General features: G+C 41.7%; 1 protein-coding gene across 2 annotated transcripts in view; it reads right to left on the bottom strand.

Moving 5' to 3' along the window:
- Nucleotides 1-21,457, bottom strand: part of LOC104925700 (mitochondrial import inner membrane translocase subunit tim16) — a 110,675-nt gene that overhangs the window by 83,364 nt on the left and 5,854 nt on the right. For both annotated transcript variants that reach the window (XM_027285892.1, XM_027285890.1), the window contains exon 7: nucleotides 17,876-17,926. In XM_027285892.1, the coding sequence (XP_027141693.1) occupies nucleotides 17,876-17,926 (51 nt within the window). The remainder of the gene's footprint in view (nucleotides 1-17,875; nucleotides 17,927-21,457) is intronic.

Here is a 21,457-nt window from a genome sequence, read left to right on the forward strand (position 1 = left end):
ACATGCTGAGAGCACACGCCGACATCAAATAAGGGTTTTAAAAAGGGAAATTCTCAGATGTACAATTCTGCACCTCTCAGGGATGATATGTCTTTGTTCATACCAGCGTTTTATCTGACACCATCTGTATGCAATACAGATGTTTTGTGGCTCCTGGTGGGCTCCAAAATAACTTTATCCACTAAGAGGGATTAGAAAACACTCTACTGACCTGGCTCTCAAACACGTTTCAGAAGTTACTCTACCAAAGAGCTGACAGAGTTGATAATAAGTCCTGGATTGAATAAACACTTAAGTTTCATTTCTCAGCCCGCCGTCAGACAGTATGCCTCGTGCAGGTAACTGAACTCATATTTGCCTTGATAAGTCCTTGCAAGTGAGTCAGTTGAAAAATATCCCAGATGTATGAGAGAGGTCCAGAGTAAACTAAGACTTCCAAAAAAGCAATAGATCAGAAAAGAGCGAGGGAAGGAGAAAGGCTAAAACCGGTACGGTATAAACAGACACGGAGAGAATTCATTACCACTGGCTGATTTCCTTCCAGGGGCAAGACAATGCAGGGGTGGCACTCTGACCAAACTAGGAGCAAATTGAGCTCTGACTATTTTAAACTACTGAGGGTCTGTTTAACATGTGGTGTCCGATTCATATGAATGGCTACTTAGCAGGCAATTCCAGTTGTGTTCATATTACATGCAAGAGTAAGCAACACAAATTCTGGATCATTACTCTTTTTTGCCATATTCAGTCGTGCTGATCAATTGCGAAGCACCAGACGAGTGTGTCAGAGTCACATCTGTATTTCCCAAGGCCTCATTGGAATTACTCTTTAATAAGCTGAAAAAAAGCTGCGTTCAGCTCTCTCAAATGGAAACAATGTAGTTAAGAAAGCTGCAGCGAAAGAATAAAGCATTGTGAGATAAAAAAAAGAAGGTGAACCGGGTTAAACTTTGGCTACATTTAAATTATTGGTGCTGTGATAACTTTCCAGGGTTGTAAAATCCTGTCCTTGGGGGCTCAGCCTTAGAGATAGGGTAAGAAGCTAGTTCTGCAGGTATCTGTAGTGCTGGACAAATAAAAAAATGATGGTGACAGGCTTGATGAAAAGCCAGAAGATGACCAAGGTTATCAGAATTAATTCTCAGTGTAATATGAATGTTTGTACCACATTTCATTAATATATTCAATTATTCCAATATTTGTTTAGATATTTCACTAAAAACCACAAATGTCAACATCACATGGTGCTAGAGAAAAAAAGTCAAAGAATCCCCAAAGTCATTAGGATTAATCCTCTGAACATCCTGGATATCTGCACCCAGTTTCATGGAAGTTCATCCAACAGGTGTCAAGACATTTTATTAATAACCAGAATTGTCAACCTGGTGGCACTAAAGGTAAAATCAGGGGATCACTAAATACAGTGGGATTCTGCGGACCATAAATTTCCATAAAAGAACTTCCATCCAAAAGTTTATGAGTATATACCAAAGGCCTTTAGAGCAATGCCACTAAAAAACACAATTAGGACTCTACAGAGACTTCAAAACATTAGATATATGTCTATCGAGTGGGGAATACAAAATGTCTCCTTCAAGAGATCAATGATAAAAAAAAAAAAAAAACTCAGAAAATATCACCTTTCTATGAACCGTCTCTGTAGCAGACAGGCTTAGTTTTACCATTACAGCATCCCTTAGGCCTTCTCTCCACTGCCTGAGCCAAGTAGCTCAGGGGCTGAAGGCAAATGAAACGTTTTGACGTCTCCCCACGGCAAACAGCTATGATGTCATCCTTTACTCGAATATGAAGGCGCGTGCAGCTTTGAGCCTTTTTGATTAAGATGTCATCAGGGCTTTTGGCGGCAGGAGCAATACAAGTACAATTGAGGATTAGGCTTGTGCTGGCCCTCCGCTCACCTTTTCCCAATAAACAGTCTTTCAGCTTAAGGAAGCGTAACGCAGCCGTCAGTAGGCTACATTACTACTAACACCCCGGGGCAGCCAGAGGACACAACATCTGGACCTTGTGTGTGTGTGTATATAAATGTTGCCAAACAGTATTGCTCCTCTGCAGTCATAAATTTAACTCAAATCCCATTCACCTAAAGACCCCCCCTCCTCACGGCTCAACATAACCGACATGCTACAAATCGATCATGACACACTTTGAAAACTGGGAGAAAAAGAGAGAGGGGGTGAGAAAAGGGAAAAAAAAAAATAGAAAAATAAGACAAATGTTTTTTTTAGCAGTCGAACAAAGGATCCAAGCTGATGGAATTCGCACAGAAGGACAGAGAGAGAGAAAAGAGAAATGGTTCATGACTTGACCAAATACGGAGGAGGTGTAAAGAATCAGTTAAACCTGTTTGACTGACTGGCTCGCACACACACAATAAAGGAAGTGGAGGAAATGACATCACATCTGGAAAAAGAATATTATCAACACAGGTGTCTGCGACGAGTATGTGGAAATGAACTCTAAGTCTAGTAACTTTAAAGGGGGAATATAAGAAAAACAAAAACGAAGAACGCGTCGCTGGCAGTGATAATGAAAATCAAATTCAAAATCACCAGCAAGGGTTTACACAATGGTTAAACACTTCAGACAGATGTAGACGCGGTAAAGTGCCAGTCAGCAGTTTGGCCAATTATGGTTTTATAGGTCTATTAAATATCCTCTCCCAATATAAACAAATGAGGATCGCTCCATCTCCTTCTGTCCTTCTCCCCCAGATATTTAACTTTTGAACTTCAACAGACGGTGCGCACATCTGTGTCACTCGCGGAGAATGTTGATTCACCCACCGGGTCGAATATCAGGTGTCTGTATGCACATATGGGAACTATCACAATCCCTGCATCTCCCTCTGTCTCTCCCACTGACTCTTTTTCTGTCTGTCTTTGCACCACTTTCTACATCAGCGACATGCGAGTGTAGGTAACAATGAGCGGCAGAGATGCGGAAATTGTTTTGGTGTCCTGGAAGATGGAGTGCTTATTTTCCCAAATTTATCCAGTATAACATTCCAGTCTTATAATAACTGTTTAGATTAGATGATTGTCAGTTGTTTACTGCTACTCATTTAACATCTCACATCAGAAAATCAGCCACTGAGAGTGAGAGATACTGTTTTTCTTCTGTGGCTGGTGCAGTTTGGATTTTTTAAAGAAAAAGTTCAACATTTTGGGAAATGCCCTCATTTGCCTTTTCTTGCTTTCTGCTTGATATCACTCATATCTTTCTGTTATATATGGCGCTACAGTCAGCAGCTTGTTAGTGAAGTTGTGGTTGTTTAGAGCCATGCTCGCTATAGCTTCATATTTATCATACAGATATGGGAGTGGTAGTGATCTTCTCTTCGAACACAAAACTGAAAATCAGCATCCCAAAATTATTTCTTTAAGAAAAGAAAGAAGACTTGTGACTGCTGGTTCTTCAACAGTCCTCATCCTTGGTTTGCTGTGCGAGTGTAACAGACAACACTGCACCACAGATAGACCCAGCTGCAGCCACTCATCTCTTCAACCTGCTCCTCATTTTCTCCCCTCTCTATCTTTCCACTCTTCTCACAGCATCATCATTCTTTTCCGTTAATTTCACCTCCTCTAATCAATAACAGTGACCTTGTAGCTTTCATCACCCCTGAAACAGACTCTTTTTATCCTCGGCTAATTAGTCTTTTCAGCAATTACTGGGTTTGCTCCATCCTGTTCCGTCTTCATGGCTCATTTGAGTCGCATTTCTGAGTCAGGATTTACTATCTTGAATATAACTCTGACTTTACAGAAGCAGACAGGCTTCTAGAAATAGGACAGAAGGGGGGGAAAGAAGAGAAGAACTAGGGGGGGGGTTAGAAGATGGAAATCAAACCAGCCATTTTATTCTTTCATTTCCTACGCCGACTACCGCCACTTTTTCTCCGTTAATTGGAACCATCTTATGTTTCGCTCATTTCTCCAAAAAGTCCAGAAGCCACAAGCCGTTCCTTTATTTTTCCATAGTTCTCCTTCCTCTGCTCTCTCTCCCTTCCTGAAGATGAAAATTAATGTGCAAGGTCAGAAGCTGGGCAGGGAGAGTAATCTAAGGAAAATGACAACACGGAGTAAATCCTTAGCTGCAGCTGTAATAGCATAAATCTGGGAAGTTACCCTTCTGACAGGAGAGGGTCATATATCTTGAACTCACGATGAACAACGCCGTCAGCCTATACAGTACATACAATCTCCAAACATTCCTTTAGTAGCAACATTAAAATACAAAATAACCAATTTGTAGCTTTAAATCTCAGCTAAGTCCGGCTTGACTACTGATTCACCTCTCAGACTGTTACTGCTATCAACCTTTTTTTCATATTTGTCTTGCCTGCAGTCATTCTTTCCCCCACGTCTCATTTCCTTTGTGTCAGCAAGTAAAAAGCACCGTGCAGTAAAAATCCAGCTGAGATGTGGGCCAACGGGACAATGAGCACAGCTACAGGACCAGGTCTACTTGACAGACACACCAGGCAAGACCTTCAGCCCCTCAGGACGGTCTAGTGAAATTGGACTGATCCCCAGTTAAATATAGTATCCAGCTAGAATGGGAACTCCAGAACTCTTTTCCCTCGGCCAGTTGTTTGGATTTTTTTCTTTCCTATCCATGCAGTCTTCCTCTTAGCCTTAATGGGAACAAGCATGGAGGGATAAAGACAGGACACAGAGACGGATAGAGAGATGAACAGTGAGAGAAAGGGGCTTTATATACAAGGCACATCAATCTTTTGTGGGATCAGGAGGTATTTCCTCAATTTCATCCTACACACTCCCCAAATACTACATGTCCTATGTATCATATATCCTATATTTCCTATATTGTAAGCTGACAGGTGCAATGCTGACGTGAATTGTTACAGTTTCACTTTTGGCTTCAGGAATAAAATAAATCACGACAGATCCGAAAGCCACATTTTACATACATCCACTGCAAATAGGTCTATCACACATGACACATGAGAAAATCAGCAAATCCTTACATTCGAGAAGCTGGAACAAATAGTTGTCATTCAGCTACTCAATCAATAAATTATTTTAGCTCTACACCTTAAGCTCTTTAACAATACTAACAGTAATTAGACACAAAGCTGGCTCAGCACCTGTGCACTATGGAGAATTTCTTAGAGACTGATCACCACTGACTGCCTGACGTCACCCTGTGTTTTAAGATGGCAGGAAAAAATACTGGCCTGAAAAATCATTCTTCCCATTGGAAAAATAAATCAAGTGGGGAAAAGAGGTAGCTGGAAAAAAAAGGGGGGGTTTAACAAGAGATCGGCTCCCTTTTGGATCATGAAGTAGACAGTAAAGTAAAAAGGAAGAGGTTAGAAAGTGTAAAGAAGAAAAAGAGAGAGAAGCGCTGAATGAGAGATAAATAGAGCTACCGCATAGATAAGAAAGATGACTTGGGGCTGCATTGAATATAAAATGTCTGGTTTGTCCATGAATGGCTAAAAATACAGGAAAGACAGGAAAAATGGTCGTATGTATAAGCACTCGTGTAGCCGCAGTGTATGAGGCCTCACTTTCTCACCAGTGTAGGCTTTCAAGAGCTGGCCCTATGCTACCACTGCTGCTGCAGGCATGTGTTCGCTTCAGTTTTTGTTCAGTCAACAACATTTTAATTCATTCATTCACTTTTCAGATCGTTTAAATGAAAAGGGCTCCAATTATTTAAAATGGGGGATTTCGTTTTTTGTGTCAGATGATAATGAACCATGAAAGTAGCTGGACACATACTGTACAACAAATATCAAACATTGCAAGTAATGTGTGTCCGGTCCTTGAGGATTCGGTGGTGAAGAAGTAATCTTATCCAGCATGTGAATTTATAGAGGAATCTGAGGCGGCAGGTGTAAAAACCATTACCCAGTCTGAGCTAGTGCAGGTTGTTTTCTATCCATTCACAAGCATTAGCTCAACAGATGTAGCCAAGAATCACTTGTTTTTTATTTTACTTATTTTGGATGACTACAGACAAGGAGAGGTCATCTTCCCGAGCATAAGAAATTGATGGTAGATTTATTTTCAGACTCTCAAAGCATTTAGAAAAAGGGCCAGCTAAACCAGTGGTGTAAAACGTTGAATTATAGGAAGTAAATAATCCCTAAATCCCATGGTGTTCTCTAATATTATTACCAGAGTCATGAATCATACATCAGGATGTCATGAAATGTTTTCCAAACTCAACTTTGAGTTCTCCTTAATGTTTTTGAAAACTAGGTTTTGTGTGCAGTTCAGCAAACTTGTGATTTTTGGGATACACAGGGTGAACAAATCAGTTTAACTGCCCTACTAAGTGAAATGAAACACTGAAGTGGTAGAAAGGCTGTGATTATTGAGCCACGGTGCTAATTGGGCCATGTGGCCACAGTCGGGGTTCCAGCCAGCCAATCGTGCCAGTTTGGGCTGTGGTCACCACTCTCTGGGGCCAGGGGTACAGAACAGAATGGGCTCAATCTTACCACACTGTGGGGGGACTGGCACCAATTGTAGTGTGCCTACTGGCAGAGGCCTCTCTGTGGGAAAACTACCCAAGGTCACAGAGGCTGGTCTTGGACCAGAGCACGATACAGAGCTAATCGGTTCCTGGAACTAACATGATTGACGGGACCACTGAATTGCCCGAATCTGTGTTTCGGTCCAAAAGAAGCACTAGAGAGCCAGAGGAGATTTCAAGTGCATGTTTGGTGATCTCCAGGGTTTTTGATGGTTATTGTGGTTGAGGTTCAAGCAATGAATATTCTAGAGATGCACTTAGTGGCTAGGTCCTTTAAATCCAAACAGAGATCTATGGGGCAGGACAGGGCCCTAATGACAGAGGGAGGAATGATGCTGCTGACGACAGCAAGAACTTCGACACCCGGGGCTGATGAGAATCTGCACGCCAGACCTGCTTCGTAAAAACAAAGAGATGATTCTTTGCGAGGGTTCTTATGAAACGAGGGTGTATTAGACAGAGCGGGAGCACACAATACACAACCAATCATGCCCACACTGTTGGAGACGCCACGAAGCCCCTCAATCTCTGTCCAGTGCCTGTTGTCATTTACAGCTCTTTCACAGCTGCCATGGATACAGTCGGCTGGCTGTACTCCCTCCCTGAAACCACATCAGAGAAGCTTCACATCTTCAAAGTACCCCCACACACTTGTATAGAAGTATGAATTGTGCAGAGTGGGATCCGCAGGAGGCACATGTGTACAAGGCATGTCATGTTCATGTCATTTATGCGAAATCATGGAATCCTTTATTTAACGTGTGAAGAGTAAGCACGTTCTTGATCTATGGTTTGTTTGCTTTAATCAAAGTGTGATATTGGAACTTTCCTTGAGACGTGGGACTTCAGAAATAATTCATGTCACAGCAAAAGTCTTCAGTGAATGGGAGAAAAACAAGGTTAATGTGATTATGATCACAGCAGCAAGTGTTAGCCTAAAGGGACGTGCATGTGCAGTGAGATCAAATGTGTAACATGCTACCCAGTGCGTAGGCTTACAACTTTCGAACGCTGGGTATCATTACAGCCCAAGTGTTGACCCCTGGCATAGTGTATGTGCAGCAGCAGAGCACGGGGCAGCTGACTGACAACTTGATTAAGTACCTCATCTCCACTATGCCAACAAACAGCTCAATCTCCTGCCGCTGCTTGCACCGCTCCAAGCCCTCCCAAAGCTTATTTTACCCCAAAGCTCAACAGCATCACTCATCGAGAACTTCCATTTAGCTCTTGCATGAAACCACAAATTGTAGCAGAACCTGTTGTCTTAAGAAGCCCAATTAGTAAAAGATGACCTAAGTTGGCTTTTGTTGGAAAAGGATGTGGCATTTATAAGACATGTGTGAACCAGATTTCACAGAAACAGTGGGCATATGTTTCCCCTGAGCTCATTATGAGTACCACTCATTTTCTTTGGCCTCTGAGAAGAAAAAACATTGAGTGCAATACAGGTTTGCACACCTGTGTCCCCTTTTCATAACCTGTGGTAAACAGCAGCTGCACCAGGGTACGGTACATTCTTCTAAAACAACCCCTTGGAAAGACTACAGGGTGAATTATTTCATGTAGTTGTCTAAATTGGCCCCTTCAGTCAATGTATTCTGCAGCAACACACCAGTCCCAAATATTCCTCTTTGCTTTAAAAACATGCATCACATTTATTTCAAGGTTCAAAAGTCACAAGTACGTATATCTTAGCACCGATCATGACTGTTTAGTCAGTTTACTTAATTTTGATCAGTTTTTTGGGATTATGTAACATGGAGGTGATAAAAAAAGCAATGTTTACACTAAATTCTCTCATTAATGGTGATTTATGGCTTTGATTTGTTAGATTTTCGTACAATGCCACTTTGCTATTATTCAACCTGATCTGTTCTGTTATTTTGCCAATTATCTCTAATTACATAATCACCATTTTATTTTTTCACATTATAATGAGTTTGACATAGGACTTAACATCCAGCAAGTGTATGGTAGAAAAATGGATTAAAGTTTAGAAAGCTGTAAAGTTCTGTGATTATTCATAATGATTACAGAAGACTGCTGCAATAATGGAAACTCTTACTAATAAAATGATTTTACAAGTACCAGGTGATGTACAGCCAATGAATTCATATTAAAGACTGTATTAGCAGGCAACAGGTTGGATGCACATGCCTTTTTTTGTGGGAGCATCTCTCCCTGTGTCTATAATTATCTTATGCATACATATTTCTGATTGTGTATGTTGCTATATGCACACAGCATGTATTTAACTCAACACGATGACCAACAAAGGTTTGATGCACACAACACCAACCCAAGTACAAACATCAATTCACACACAAACAACGCCTGCTGCTTTCTGCTACTTGCATTCTCTAAAAACCACACACACACTTAACAAACCACAGTCATTGATCATTTGCCAGAGTCGAGAAGATAGACGACAAGCTATCTCACACCTCATTTGGGGTGTTGGGGTGGCTGTTGAAAGGCATGAAAAAGAATGAATTCTCTCCAATCCTGTAATTGTACCTCCAGGAGCAGCAGACATCGGCCAATTTTAAAGCAAAGACAGATAAACAATTTGCTGTTTTAAATAAGATGGATGATATAAGCGAAGTGGTGCAGTGGGTGATTAAAGCCACATTGTAGTTGCTGAAATGTGAAGTAGAGATAAAGAAAGCAAACTGAGGTGAAGTCACATGGGAGCTGTGAAAGGGTGATCTCAATGTTATGATTAATTTCTTATATTAAATCAATCAGGAAGTTTTCCTCCCATTCAAAAATGATGACAGAAACTTCCCGAAACAAGTAATTCCCCTGGGAACTGATCTCATTAACAAGTAACAATGACTGTTTCGTTATTGAATATTTCATCTTAATCTTTCAGCTTCTCGTCCCTGAAATCTGAGAAAAATTCAGACAAAGCATGACCGACAACTGTAGAAAGACACTAATTCCCATGACAATGAATCTTCAATCCCAAGATGCAGCAAGAGAAGGAGCTAATCATCATCATCATCCTTTTTTGGTTCCAGGTGTCATCCACATGTGCGCATAGGGCCCTAAATAGTTGGAAACTAAAAGTCCCAGAGCAGCCAACAAACTAATGAGGCCTCCGCTCACAAACAACACACACATGTGAGCAAAGAGCTCTGTTGCTGCCAGCTGGCACCCACTCTTACTCCTTTGCTCCAAAAAAATACTTCACGGCACACACCCACAAACACTTGCACACACAGACACTCTCAAAGACAAACCCTGTTGATTTGCTAAATCAGCTAAAACCCCCTTCAAACATTAAATCTCTTTTGACCCCCTCAGCTCCTTTTCCAGCAACCAACATTCATTAACCCATCCTTCCGTTTATACCCAGACACACAAGACGTAATTTAAACATGACAGCAAACCAAACCCAAGGTAAGATTATCTCTTTATTTATGATGAAAGTAAGTACATAGAGGAGTTAAGCCCTAAAAACTAAGCACTGATGCATCAATTGTAACTGAGACTGCATCCAGCGTGGCGATGGAATATCCAGATTTTATGCTACTGTTTTGCTGAGCTGTCCAGGACATCAGAAATCCTGTTCCCTCATTAGGAAAGATTCCTTTCAGCTCAGCCAGAATCCCTCAAACTATAACCAACACTGGCAGTGGGGTGGCCAGAATCACAGGCAGCTGAGAGATGGAGAGAGAGAAGAAGAAGAAAAAGAGGGAGGGGACCCACGACATCTGAGCTGAATTAACCACTGGCTATTACCAGGCCCTGAACCCAGCAGGGTCCAGTGGAGAAAGGCATCGGCACGAGGCATCATGCATGAGGGCAATTTGGAAAGAAGGTGAGTATATAGTGAGAGACAAACCACAAGAGTGAGACAATGGAGGGAGTGACAGAAAAAGACACGTGCACTGATGCTTAAGAAGAAACAGAGCTGCAGAAATGAACTCATCTGAGCTAGTTTAACAATTGAATAAATGCATTGTCATGCAGCGTGAAAAAGCTTGAAATGTCAAGACAAGCTCTGACTAACAAGTCGTGACACGCGGGTACACTATTATCAGCCGGGAGGAGGTCAAGAGGTCAAAGGGATTACATTGGTTAGATCTGGATCGACCTACTAATTGGCAGCTTGACCTACGCACAATCAAAGACATACTTCTTGCCAGCTGAGAGATCTCAGATTCCTACAATCAAAGAATGATGTCAGTGTATCATGATGTTGCTATGATGAAAATAACAAAAATGTGCCTCCCGGCCATCACTGTTAATATTTGTGAACTTTGTTTACATGCTATCTTGCACTGTGGCGTTAAATTGTGTGCCACATTCACTAGGGAGGTGGAAATATTATGAGGAAAATGCTGCTGTGTGTACAGAGAAATATTTCTGCTATGTCATGTTTACACATGGAAAGAGAAATTGATGTTAAACACAGATTTTTACTGTTAAATACGTGTTTGACAGCCATGCTGGAACAGTATACGTTATGTTGTCATGAATGGTTGTGTTCCAGCCAACCGGGTATATTGGATATATAGACGAATAGTTTTTAAAACACAGAAGCATTTTTGGCTTGGTTTGAGGTCAAATTATGCAGCTTGTGTAGCTGGAATTTGGAGCTCAGTGTTGAGTAAGGCTGTGACATATTCTTGGAATGAGCCCCTGTTCTTTATAGACATTATGTTTCACATTTCTCAATGTTGACTCCGTATTCCTGTGGTGTTAGTATTAGACATTCTCCAAACTCTAAACAAGCTCCATTTTGCGGAAAGTATCAAAATCCCATTCTCTGGCAAGCGTTGACATTCTGTGAGAAGAAATAATTTGTTGGTACAACAGAATACTAAGCATTTTTGGGATTGAGAAAGGAATTTCCACATGTGTATTGACATCTGATCAGGATTTTCTATTCCTTTGAAAACTGAAGTATAAATGTGTCTTTGTGCCTGCCCTCCCCAACTCATGTGATTCAAACTCAATGTGCTTCAGGTGCTTTGTCAATTCAATTCAACTATGAATCAATTAGTCAATAAAATTCCCCCATCCATCACTGTTTTCCCAGAAGCCCAAAGATATTCGGTTTACAAAACAACAGAAAAAAAAAAAAAACAGCAAATCCTCACAGGAACAATCAACGGTTTGATCATGACTTATAGTAAACAAACTATTATCAATCAATTAGTGAACTTAACACTACATGTACTATAAACTACATGTGTATACATGGAAAACTAATTTATAGAGTTTAGAGTCCAGCCCATATTGGTGTTTTGAGGCAGAGAACAATATAAATATTCAAAAATAATAAGGTTCAGGTGGTCCAGAAGACTCACAGGAGAAAAGGAGTTAAAAATGATACTTAAAATTAATTTTTAAGTTTTAATGTAAAGTTTTAACTGGTTAGTGGTGAAGGAAAATATTATTTTTACGTATCTATTTTAAACATCTAACTTGACTTGTCTAATAACATTTTATTACATTATGTCAGTTTTTGGTCTCTTAAATCTTAAACATGCATTAAGAAATTTCAAAAACATGGCTGCATGTTAATGATTCTTTTTGCAAATGTCATCCAAATATCAGCTCAAAAAATCAAGCCTTTCAATATATCAATATAACACCGATATCACAGTTGAAATCTATGGGATGGTGACACCTGTCCAAGTAGAAGAACAGCAGTTCAGTTCAGCTCACCCGCACCATACCACACCAAGATTATAGAAGCACAAACACTAAAATTAAGTTCTTCCATTTCACTTCATCTTTCTGAATGTTTCTCCTTCATGGCTCTCTCTCTCTCTCTCTCTCTGCATCAACATCTTGATACAAACTGGAGTCTTCTGCAAGAGTGAAAGAGTTTCATTGTGCTGTCTGCCAGAGTCTACATACGCACATGAACACACACACACACAAAGCTCCCTATGCCTGCCGGTAGTTTATTCTGCCTGTAATGAGAAATCTGAGCATGTACACTCGCCCCCCACTACCCAAACACACACACACTTTTCTAATTATAAGAAGTCAAAGACACATAGACAACACAGATGTATAAATGTAGTTTATTATGCCTGAAATGAGAAAGTACGGAGAAACACGCACACCTACCAGGGAGTTCAGTCTGTCTAATTTATGGCAGGATATAAAAGATGGTATGAGTGGCTGCGCGAAGCCACCTATAGTAGTGAAACCGCTGTGCTTTTCCTTGGCCCTGCCTAGCGCTCCCTCCTCAAGTCTAAACCATTCCAGCTCGTGGTCCTCTCTAATTTCACCCAAAGCAGCAGACGCTTGAGCTGAAAAAGAGGAATCTGGCCCCCAAGTCCAGCAAACTATTCCCTTTTCCTGTCTCCCTTCTCTACCAGCGACCACAGATCGACAGCTCTACGGCCAGCACTGGCCCAAAACTATGAGGGGTATTTTCAGCACTGTAATTTGAAGAACACATGGTATACGCACAGACACACACTCACATGCAGAATAACACACTCAGCAAATACACAGACATTGGGGATAAATCAAAATATGCATTGAGACAGGAGAGGAGACGCAATTGCCCGCTGAGGCACGTGTCCTTACATCCATGAAACACCTCACTCCACCAGGATCAGGTCAGCCAGTGTGCCTGTTCTCGCTGAGGTCGAGCAGTCGTGTAGCCCAGTACAGGAAAACAGGGCGGAGGCCTAACTGCATAGAGATGTAAAAGAAACAGATCTGAAAACAAGAGGCCAGTATAGGGATGTTATGGTAGGGCGGGAGGCCAGAACCCAGAATAGCCAAGAGAGTTAAAAAAAAAAAAACATTAAATGCTACATGTGCTGTTTATCTTTGGTCCGTTTTGCTACCCTCACACTTTAAACTGATCTGGATCTTTAATTAATTTAAAAGGCTTTGTCAGACTAATAAAACAACTCAAAAGCACAGTTTCAATCACTTAACAGATGTGTTTTTAATCCACACCTTTTCCCTTTTTTCCTTCTTAAGCTTTAAGTCAAGAGATATGTTGGAACATGTACAAAAATATATCAGCTCAGTTTTTTTGTTGAAGTGCCCTTTTAATAGACAAGTGAGGAAGTCAAGCAAAACAGGAAAACAAAACAACAAAACTGTAATCTAAAATCTGTTCTTCAGTAGTGGGACAGGGAGAGAAAGGATGCCACATGAGTGGACACGCACGCTCCCCGAGTGTGCCAACTACCTAAATACAACCGTCTGTATGCTCGTGCACATACATACACACTCGCACTGATTACAGATGCAGTATATACTGCTCCTCCTGTCCAAGACCTTAATTACCCTGCGCAGTCTTATTTCCCATAAATACAGCGAGGGCAGGGTTGTAATTAGAGCCTATATTTACCCCACCTGGCTAGAGGAGAACCCAGTTCAGTGCTGCCCACAGGGATGAGCCAGCCCCACTAGACTGTGCTGTGCCATGGGTGGAATGAGGACAACAGTGGACACACATGTGCTGTGCCATAAATTAGACAGACTCCCAGCACAGGGGAGGGGGGCTGGGTGCTCGAGAGGATTGCAGGCAGGGGCATCATGTAGGTACACATCCTGTACAGATACAACAGAGTAGCCTCACAGAGATAAAAAGAAAATGAAATGGTGCATTCAAGCGTGCCACCACAGCTTATAAAGTGTAACACTTCCAAATTTATCAGCTGTACTAACAGTGTAAATACCAGTGGTGGTGGAGTGGAATACATTTCATGAGAGCTGAATTTACATGGTCAAATTTGATCCTTTGCTTCTACGAATGGCAGAACTGACAAACAGTGTGCCAGTTTTCAAATATATGGTATTGATTATCTTTTATTTGTTCTAGTTCAAGTATGAAAACAATAGTCAATCACTTAAATAAAAGTACATAGTAATCAGGATATGGTTACATGATATTTCCAGACTTTATTAATTGGCGGAAGCATTGCCAGAACGATCAATGGAACGACTTATTGGGATAGCCTGGATTTTGGAAAACAATGGAAGAGGACTGCAAATGATACACTGGTTGTGTCTTTCATATTTGGACAAAAAAAGGCTACCAACTTCAGAGGATCCAGTCTCTGAACTCACTAATAGTAAGACTTAATTTGACAAATGATTAATAGAGGTGAGGTGCACAGCCTCAAAGCAGTGGCTGTATAGGAAAAGTAGAAATACAAACAACATTTGATAAATAGTTTGTGTATTACAGGGCAATACACACACCGCAAAACTTAATTCCAATGCTCTGCAGCTTCTCGTGAGATATCCTTCCCTCGAAATCTTTTCAGAGAAGGGTTGTGGCTTCTTGTTGTCCTTGGTGAGGACAACCGACTGGCTCTCATGTAAGAATCCAAACAGACCTCCCATTGAGGCTTTTCCAAATTTCAAATAGATTGCCCCTCTCTGTTTACACTGTGGCTAAAACCGCCTTTTTCCGCCATCACATCACATTCACAACAACAAACTGATCAAAATGCAATCAGGAGAAAGTGGCATTGCTTCACTGTGACCTTGCATCGCGCACAAAAACAATTTTGCAGAATCTCCATGTAACAACTGATGAAATGTGAAATGTTGTGTTATGTTATCTTTTATGGTGTCGAACATCGCTTTGCGGGTCCCTGAGCTTCACACTCTTCTTCTATCCATCCAAATCACCGGCCTCATCATGTTTCAGTGTGTTTAGGATTCATTGCCCGCACCCTTTTAACCCTCCTTCAGCAGATGGGGTGTTAATAGGAGCGGCAATGGCTCTCCTATTCTCTAGAGAGAGAGAGAGAGTCACACATCTGAAAGCTGTCAGGGCGAGGTTCTGCCCACTCAGCTCTTTCCAAAGCCTCTCAAAGCAGGACCTCAGAGGAGATAGGCAGAGGCAGCAAGAAAGCAAGAGAACTTAAAACCAAAAAGGGAAGCGCAGCCCTCTAATAACTTTGATCTGAGTCCTAAGTCTTCTTTGGTTTGGTGGTGAAGTCATGTGCAGGAGGAGGAGGACAGCATGCTGACTCAAGCTTCTTCACTCCTTGATACTCCTCTCCATGGCAGTGAGAACAGGAGGATTAATGAGAGAGGAGGAAAGCAACAGAAAGAGAGAACACTGCTAGACTTGATTCGATGGGCTCTCTGTGTCCTGGTGGCCCAACACCACAGATCATTTTTACATTTAGATTTTCGTTTGCTGGGGGGTCTCCCCCAACCTTTCGTCTTCTTGTGGGCTGAATTTGAAAATGACAGAGAAAGAGAAGGAGAAGGAAAGAAAAGAGGTACAGCTGTACAGTAAGAGCATAAAAACAACACAACTGTATTTGGCCTGTCTTTCATTGTGGTTACTTACTAAATTAAAAACAATACACATGGATCTCTCAGCAACACTGCCGCAGTAGCCGCACAAATTTCATATATTGCTGAATGCTGAAAAGTGGTGACAACAGACTGGTTACTTCTTGTAATAAAAGCCTTTTTTGATTGAAAGCCAGTAAATTGTTGTTGGGGGGAGTATTATGATTGATTGAAAGCCAGTAAATTGTTGTTGGGGGGAGTATTATGAGTTGTTTAATCATAATATTCGATTATAGCCGGTAGCAAATGGCATGGTACCACTTCATAGCCAGAAAGAAGTATATTTTACTTAAATAAGTAAAATGTATGTAAAAGTACCCTGGTGCAAGTGTAGATATATATAGATATTATATATATAATATATATATATATATATAGTATATATATATATATATATATATATATATATATATATATATTACTGATTGGGAACAGTGTCTAAGCTATGTTTTATTTTTTGTAGCTGGTAAAGCTAATATTAGTACTTCTAGGGCATTTAACCATCACAATTTATACAAAAAATGTACAATTAGCCTCTGAAACATAGTGATGTGGAAGTATGGAGTAGTATGGACAAATTATCTAAAGTCCATAGAAAAAGGCTGAAGCTTAAATCATATTCTATTGCTCACCACTGTCAGCTATCTAATGAAGTCAAAAATGCCATAGGCTTGGCGGGAATGTCCCAGCAGCACATCACCGCCACCAGTAACCACTGGGCTCTTACTGGAGACGCTGTTTCAGACAGACTGACTCTACCAGTGCTGATTTAATCTAAACTAATGAGACCTTTTAGCTGCATAAAGTGATTTAAATGCATCATCAGTGCAATTTCATTCGAATTACTGCTAGTCATTTGTCAAACAGAGTGGCCCGAGGACCTGGAATAGCACTTATTTGGGTGATCCGGAGTGCTGCTGAAAAGCTCGATGTCTGCATTGCGTGTCTGGTGAGCAGAGCAGAGCTCTCGCGATGGAGCGAATTCAAAACGGGCTGCTGAAAAACAGTGTGTTAAAAGGGACTTCATCACTGACACACCTGATGTAAACATCCAGGTTCAAACACTGGAGAGGAGCCAGGCGACTCGGCTCACGTTACTTAAGCAAACACAGACACGCATGTACTGTACTCGCACTCTGTGTTGTGAAGGCATACAGTTCTAAGCGTGCCACAAAGAAAATAATCCAAGCGTAACCCCACCCACCCCTTCCTCCCCCTGCTGTCAGTCAATGACATCACATACCTCTGAAACAGTACGCCTTTTAACAAAGGTATCAGGGTTTCAAAACACGTACTGATCACGAGCATACAAATATGCAGTCATCCTCCTTCTGACTTCCATACAGGGTGATGTGCCTTCCAGGTATGTCTTTGGCCTAATATTTAATCTGCTGTGGCATGTAGTGTTTTTGCAAGATTCCTCGTATTTACAAATGAGAGACTCTGCGGCCCAAGGCAGCCCAAGCATCTCAGTGATTAAAACACCCTGGGAGGTCCACCGCCGAAAAAGTGTGAGAATATTTGCTTTACACTCACCGCCCCCCTCTCACAACACTCACCCCTCCACCTCCTCTCTGTCACTACATCTTCACATTCCCTCAACACACAAATGCTCTACTTCCTCATTGCTGCTGGTTGTGACGGAGTCCTATTGGTTCAGGCCTGGCTGTCGCTGGTGAGAGAGGAGAGGTTCATGGTCGTACTACTTTAGTGTGTGCTGGGTACCCGTGGGAAGATGAGAGCAGGGACTGCAGCTTGTGTAGCACATCCATAAATCAAAAGTAGATGAATCACTGAGAGGTGGCCAATGGTGAGCTAACTGGGTGCCCATCAACATGTTTATCACTGACTGTAGTGACGAACATTTACAGTAAATGGCAGAGGAATTACAGAGGTCAGAGCTAGGGCGACATAAAGTTCAGCGTCTTCTAAATGACAGGGTTTTTAAAAGGTGCTTTTGATTTTCTTTTCTTTTCTTTCCTAGAGCAGTTGCCAGGTGTGTTGGCCGCATGGTAAGGGGACTTACCTGAACAGGTGTCAGCTGGGCTCTGGGGTCAAACACTCGTAGCATCTTGTCCTAGACAGGCGGAGAAAAAAAAACAACAACTTTAGTGTAGAATTAACTGCAAATGATTCATATTATAATTGATAAGTAATATAGTGTTATAAATTAGTTCAATGCTGTCCAAACTCCTAAAGCTTTTGTCTGTGTGGTGATTAGTTACCACAGTACATGGACAGCATCTGACATTCGCTGACAAAAACTTGTGGGGGCTGTGAAGCAAGTATGATGCAGGGGAGGTAAGAGATTATCTGCAAGGTCAACATTTAAAGATCAAAGAAAGGACGCAAGGAATTAAAAGGCTTCTCAGCCAGCTGTTTCATGGAAACTAAAATGGACAACTGAACTTTGAAAGCTACATATTAAAAAGTCCCTCCAGCTCAGCATGACTCAGATAAAGGACACAAACTCTCTGGAGCTTCCTTTAATCTATCAGTGTGATCTGACTGATTCATCTTTAGCAAAAGCAATCCGATGACCTCCCTGTGGCCTCATGTGCCTCGACACCGGCCAGCCAAAGCACACATTCGACATCAATCACAGCAGCCAATCAAAGAGGCTCCTGCGTGATTGAGAGGAAATGGGGCCTAATAGAATCAGGCTGTGACCGGGACATGCGTGTATGCAGCCGTGTCACTCAATACTGCTGTGTGACTGTGATCATAGCAGACATACAGGGCTGATAGCAGGTAATAAGTAAAAAGGGTTTAGACTAAAGCGCACACACTTACACATATCAAAGGGGATCATGAGGGCTGACAGTAACAAAGTACACACACACAGAGGGACACTATGCAAGATTCAGCCATACACAACATAAATACAGCATCCAGCATTTATCCTATCAAGCCTCTCTCTCTCTCTCTATCTCTGCGTGTGTGTTTCTGTCGCCCACCCAGGAATTTGATACCCCAAGGGTACGTCTTCAGGCCTCTGTGACCTGAACCTAAGCCAAAGGCTCAACAAGCAGTGCCAGAACAAAACACACACACACACACACACTTATCAATAAACACACATCTAAACAACTCAAACTTCTTTTATGTAAATAGCAGCTTTCATGCAAACATGTAGCCCAAAGTGCCTCACGGAGCAGAAAGTGAAAACAGAAAAAGACAATATGAAAATAAATTTTTGCAAAAATAAATGTTAAAAAAAGGAAATTTGGCTGATAAAAAAGATCAATAAGCATGACGTCAAAACTTAAAAACTGCTGCACATACTGTATATAGCAGATTTTTCACCCACTGACACATCAACCCACGTGTTGTTGTGCAAACAACATGAGGGAGGAAACTATCTGGCAGTGCAAACACACACAAGAGGCTACTTAGTACAGATGTGTCCACCATGCAACCACACACAGACACACAGACACACAGACACACAGACACATAGACACATAGACACACACACACACACACACACAGACACACACACAGACACACACACACAGACACACACACACACAGACACAGACACAGACACACAGACACAGACACACAGACACAGACACAGACACAGACACAGACACACACACACTCTCTCTCTGATCTCGTAAACTTACAGATGGATGGCCAGGAGAGTCATGTGTGCGTTTGTGTTTGTGTTTGTTTGCTGAGACAGCAGCTGTTTAATCAAAAGTGATGAAGTCTCATTCTCAAGCTGCCGTTAATGAGTTTTCTCTGTGAGTCGGGGCCGCACATGTATTTTCTTTCACATGTATGCAAACAGACACGACCGCCGGGATTCTTTAACCAGGGGTGCTCTGTCCCTCTCTCTTTGCTCATCAACAAACACACTGCGCTGCCAGCCTCCCGTTCCCAGTCTCCCACGGTAACCAGTGTCACAGCCTGTCGTGACGTCGTGATTTTAGACTGCACAATCTCCTCATCTATCTCACCTTGGGAAATATGGCCTTAAGTTCAGTTATAATGTTAAAATTCAAGGTAGACCGTGGACTATAAATCCAGTGACACCTCATTTCTAAACAGCATACCACCCTGTCCCGCCCATCATGTGGATAAACACAGGGTTTCCCCTCTGCTCCTACTACCTGTGGATTTACCTGCCCTAAAAAGAAAATGTAAAAAAAATAAATCAATGGCGCCTTTCTCCCTCCAAGTGTGTCATAAATATACATTTCTCTAGGTCCAAACGAGGCCTGTCACGATTCTTGCTCTTTGGGGTGGTGGTCTCCCCTTCATCTTCCCTCCCAGCCCTGTGCCCCAATGTTTACCCTATGGGAGGGCCTGGGGGATTGGACCCACATGTTGGCGGTCCCTATTTGCTTTAATAAGTTGGATTGGAGAGATTGAAAGGGGCCTTTCGGGTTAAATGACACCAGAGCCCAAAAGGGCAAAAACCTCAGAGGCCCCCCGACTCTGATCTTGGCTCACATTTCCCCAATGTTGCTCTATTTCTTTTCAGGTGCCTTGTTCTTTCACCCTGCATTTGTGGTGTGGTAGCTCTGTTGAGGATGATTATGCTGTCAAGGTGAATGCCATGATTGGGATGAAGCCTGTGATGGCTCTAGTAATTTGTTACTTGTCAGAGCGAGGGCAAACAACGGGGATTGGACTGACAATTATACCTGCTAAGTACGCACATGTGGTCAATTTCTATGTCAGAGTTTATTCCATCTCAAACGCAATGAGGCTCATCATGCATTGTCTAAAGTATACACCAGGGGCCTCTGCCTCATTTCCAAATCAATCAATCTTTGTTTGGTCACAAATGCAAATACATGGAGGAATTCACTTTGGTGAGTATGAAACGAATTACATTAACCTCCACTAGGTCCTCCTTTAATTAAAATATATTTATGAAACAATTCCACCTTAACTCATAAATCCCTTCTTTCTCTGCCTCCTACTCATAAACCCATACCACCGCCCTCCTTCCTCCTCCTACACAAAATATAAACAACCTAATGGAAAGCTCTTCAAGCTGTGTGATTATTTCCTGATGACAGCGATGAGAACAGGGCCGTATGGACACATAAAAAGACTTTCCCTCTTTTTTTTTTCCCGTATGTTTCATAACTACTGTGCATGTCAAAGGAGTGATGGTTCTGATTAGGACTTAAACTTGGACCAGAACAAAGGAGAGTCTAAAACAGCATAGCTGGGTGTGTACTGGGGATACAAAGTTTCAGGGATCAGGTGAGGTCGAGATAAAACAAAAGCCCTTGACACACAGGCTTGTGTCCTTGTTATTGACCTAATTAACAAGTTAATACAGTTTCCAGACTTACAAGGAAACTTTCCTCAGGCTCTTTATCATCATGGCCAAGATTTCTTTCTTTATCATCACTATTAATGTATTAAAACAAACTGGCTATTGGCTTTTACGTCATAGAGCTTTCCAAGTTTATTCTTTTTCCCCTCTGGAGAAGTGTTTACTAATCCAATGTGTGATATGATCCCCTCCCTTTTTTATGAGCATTACTCCTGTTGACGTTTTGATTAAATAAACTCCATTTAAACAAATAAGGGGTAGCGGAGTCCAAATGTGAGGCCTGCTGCAGTGATTGTGAGCCACTGG

Source organism: Larimichthys crocea, chromosome XII, assembly GCF_000972845.2.
Source record: "Larimichthys crocea isolate SSNF chromosome XII, L_crocea_2.0, whole genome shotgun sequence".
NCBI classification, from domain to species: domain Eukaryota; kingdom Metazoa; phylum Chordata; class Actinopteri; family Sciaenidae; genus Larimichthys; species Larimichthys crocea.